General features: G+C 42.5%; 1 protein-coding gene across 1 annotated transcript; it reads left to right on the forward strand.

Annotated features, from left to right (window-relative positions):
- Nucleotides 1–756: 756 nt before the first annotated feature.
- SLITRK4 (SLIT and NTRK like family member 4) lies at nt 757–3,270 on the forward strand. Its single transcript, XM_077146380.1, has one exon. The coding sequence runs from the start codon at nt 757–759 to the stop codon at nt 3,268–3,270; it is 2,514 nt and encodes an 837-aa protein (XP_077002495.1).
- Nucleotides 3,271–3,504: the final 234 nt, after the last annotated feature.

Consider the following 3,504-nt stretch of genomic DNA (forward strand, 5'->3'; position numbering starts at 1 on the left):
GATATAGTTTATTTACCTGCAAATTAAATTTGGCCACCCCCCTACTAAATTATTTTTTCTAGAACCCCACACAGGACATCTGTGCTTTTCAAGGAGCAGTGTACAGGAGTGAACTGATTCATAGCAAACTGTATTCCTATGCGCTGAAGCGCAGGCGTATGTCTTCCCAGGACTCCTTCCACCTCAGTCTTTTAACTGTCCCCCAGTCCTTCCACTGTCATCCTCCACTGAACCCAGGCTCTGCTATCTTCTCTGCTCAGCCTCCTGTGGTGCTAAACCCTCGAGATTAGAAACCCACAAATTCACATGACTTGTGGTACTAACTTAAAGGATCAAACGTACTTGATAACCTTGGGTCACTTGAGTTGCAAGTAAGAAGCTCAAGACCCATGTTCAGGGGAAGAGTTTGGTGGTCAATGTACAGCAAATATTTTCCAATTGCTAAGGTTTAAGCATGGTTAATGATCTTCTTCCTATTGTTTTGTGTTCCCTTCTTGTAAGTTCTATATAAACTGTGGGTATCAAAAATAAAGTGAACGGCGTTTGTGGTGGTTATTATTATCTGACTGAGTGAGAATACATGGAGTTTTTGATACCTTAAAAAGGAGAAGCTATAATTATAGCCATTTGTTCACTACAGTATGATTTAAACACAACAATTTTTCACATCATGCCCATTGAAAAATGTTTTCTCTTTATTTTTTAGATTATTTATCTTTATTCAGAAGCATAAAGTTGTTTGCTGATTGCAAGAAGATGTTTCTTTGGCTCTTTCTGATTTTGTCAGCCCTGATTTCTTCAACAAATGCAGATTCTGACATATCGGTGGAAATTTGCAATGTGTGTTCCTGCGTGTCAGTTGAGAATGTGCTCTATGTCAACTGTGAGAAGGTTTCAGTCTACAGACCAAATCAGCTGAAACCACCATGGTCTAACTTTTATCACCTCAATTTCCAAAACAATTTTTTAAATATCCTGTATCCAAATACCTTCCTGAATTTTTCACATGCAGTATCCCTGCAGCTGGGAAACAATAAACTGCAGAACATTGAGGGAGGAGCCTTTCTTGGGCTCAGTGCATTAAAGCAGTTGCACTTGAACAACAATGAATTAAAGATTCTCCGAGCTGACACTTTCCTTGGCATAGAGAACTTGGAGTATCTCCAGGCTGACTACAATTTAATCAAGTATATTGAACGAGGAGCCTTCAATAAGCTCCACAAACTGAAAGTTCTCATTCTTAATGACAATCTGATTTCATTCCTGCCTGATAATATTTTCCGATTCGCATCCCTGACCCATCTGGATATACGAGGAAACAGAATCCAGAAGCTCCCCTATATCGGAGTTCTGGAACACATCGGCCGTGTCGTCGAATTGCAACTGGAAGATAACCCTTGGAATTGTAGCTGTGATTTGTTGCCTTTAAAAGCTTGGCTGGAGAATATGCCATATAATATTTACATAGGCGAAGCCATCTGCGAAACTCCCAGTGACTTATATGGAAGACTTTTAAAAGAAACCAATAAACAAGAATTATGCCCCATGGGCACAGGCAGTGATTTTGACGTGCGCATCCTGCCTCCATCTCAGCTGGAAAATGGCTACACTACCCCCAATGGTCACACAACCCAAACATCCTTCCACAGATTAGTGACCAAACCACCGAAAACAACAAATCCTTCCAAGATCTCTGGAATCGTGGCAGGCAAAGCCCTCTCCAACCGCAGTCTCAGTCAGATTGTGTCTTACCAGACAAGGGTGCCTCCTCTTACCCCTTGCCCAGCCCCTTGCTTCTGTAAGACGCATCCTTCGGATTTGGGATTGAGTGTCAATTGCCAAGAGAAAAATATACAGTCCATATCCGAACTGATACCGAAACCTTTCAATGCCAAGAAGTTGCACGTCAACGGCAATAGCATCAAGGACGTGGATGTCTCCGACTTCACTGAGTTCGAAGGACTAGATTTGCTCCATTTAGGCAGCAACGAGATTACGGTGATCAAGGGAGATGTATTCCACAATCTCACTAATTTACGCAGGCTGTATCTCAATGGCAATCAGATAGAGAGATTGTATCCTGAAATATTTGCAGGCCTTCACAACCTGCAGTATCTGTATTTGGAATACAATTTGATTAAGGAAATCTTAGCAGGCACCTTTGACTCGATGACAAATTTGCAATTGCTGTACTTAAACAATAATCTATTAAAAAGCCTGCCTGTTTACATTTTTTCTGGAGCACCCTTGGCTAGACTGAACCTGAGGAACAATAAATTCATGTACCTACCAGTCAGTGGGGTCCTCGATCAGCTGCAATCTCTAACACAGATTGACTTGGAGGGCAACCCTTGGGACTGCACCTGTGACCTGGTGGCATTAAAGTTGTGGCTGGAGAAGTTGAACGACGGGATTGTTGTGAAAGAACTGAAATGTGAGACGCCTGTTCAGTTCGCCAACATTGAGCTGAAGTCCCTCAAAAATGAAATCTTATGTCCCAAACTTTTAAACAAGCCATCAGCACCATTCACAAGCCCTGCACCGGCCATTACCTTCACCACTCCGCTGGGGCCCATTCGAAGTCCCCCCGGGGGGCCTGTGCCTCTGTCTATCTTAATCTTAAGTATCTTAGTGGTCCTCATATTAACTGTGTTCGTGGCTTTTTGCCTTCTGGTGTTCGTCCTGCGACGTAACAAGAAACCCATGGTGAAGCACGAAGGCTTGGGGAATCCGGAGTGTGGCTCAATGCAGCTGCAGTTGCGGAAGCATGACCATAAAACCAATAAAAAAGATGGACTGAGCACAGAAGCCTTCATTCCACAAACCATAGAACAGATGAGCAAGAGCCACACTTGTGGCTTGAAAGAGTCAGAGACTGGGTTCATGTTTGCAGATCCTCCGGGACAGAAAGTCATTATGAGAAATGCTGCTGAAAAGGAGAAAGATTTATTGCACGTGGATACCAGAAAGAGACTGAGCACAATTGATGAGCTGGATGAATTATTCCCTAGCCGGGATTCCAATGTGTTTATTCAGAATTTTCTTGAAAGCAAAAAGGAATACAATAGCATAGGTGTCAGTGGCTTCGAGATTCGCTATCCGGAAAAACAGCAAGACAAAAAAAACAAGAAGTCGCTGATAGGAGGCAACCACAGTAAAATTGTTGTGGAGCAAAGGAAGAGCGAATATTTTGAACTGAAGGCAAAACTTCAGAGTTCCCCTGACTACCTACAGGTCCTGGAGGAGCAGACGGCTTTGAACAAGATCTAGGTCATGCAATCTTACTTCATACAGAGGACATTTATTTAATGATGAAAGTGCCTTTTGCTGACTTAAAATTTCCAAATACCATATTATCAATAGGCATGGAGGCAGGTGTTTCTAAGGGTGTCTCATTAACTGTAGCTGCAAAGATGTGTCAAATAGAAGCAAATTTCCGTAATAGATTTTACTACATAAAACCCATACTGTGGAGTCCTGTGGGATACTGCAAACTCTGTTGCC

Source organism: Tamandua tetradactyla, chromosome X, assembly GCF_023851605.1.
Source record: "Tamandua tetradactyla isolate mTamTet1 chromosome X, mTamTet1.pri, whole genome shotgun sequence".
In the NCBI taxonomy this organism is placed as follows: domain Eukaryota; kingdom Metazoa; phylum Chordata; class Mammalia; order Pilosa; family Myrmecophagidae; genus Tamandua; species Tamandua tetradactyla.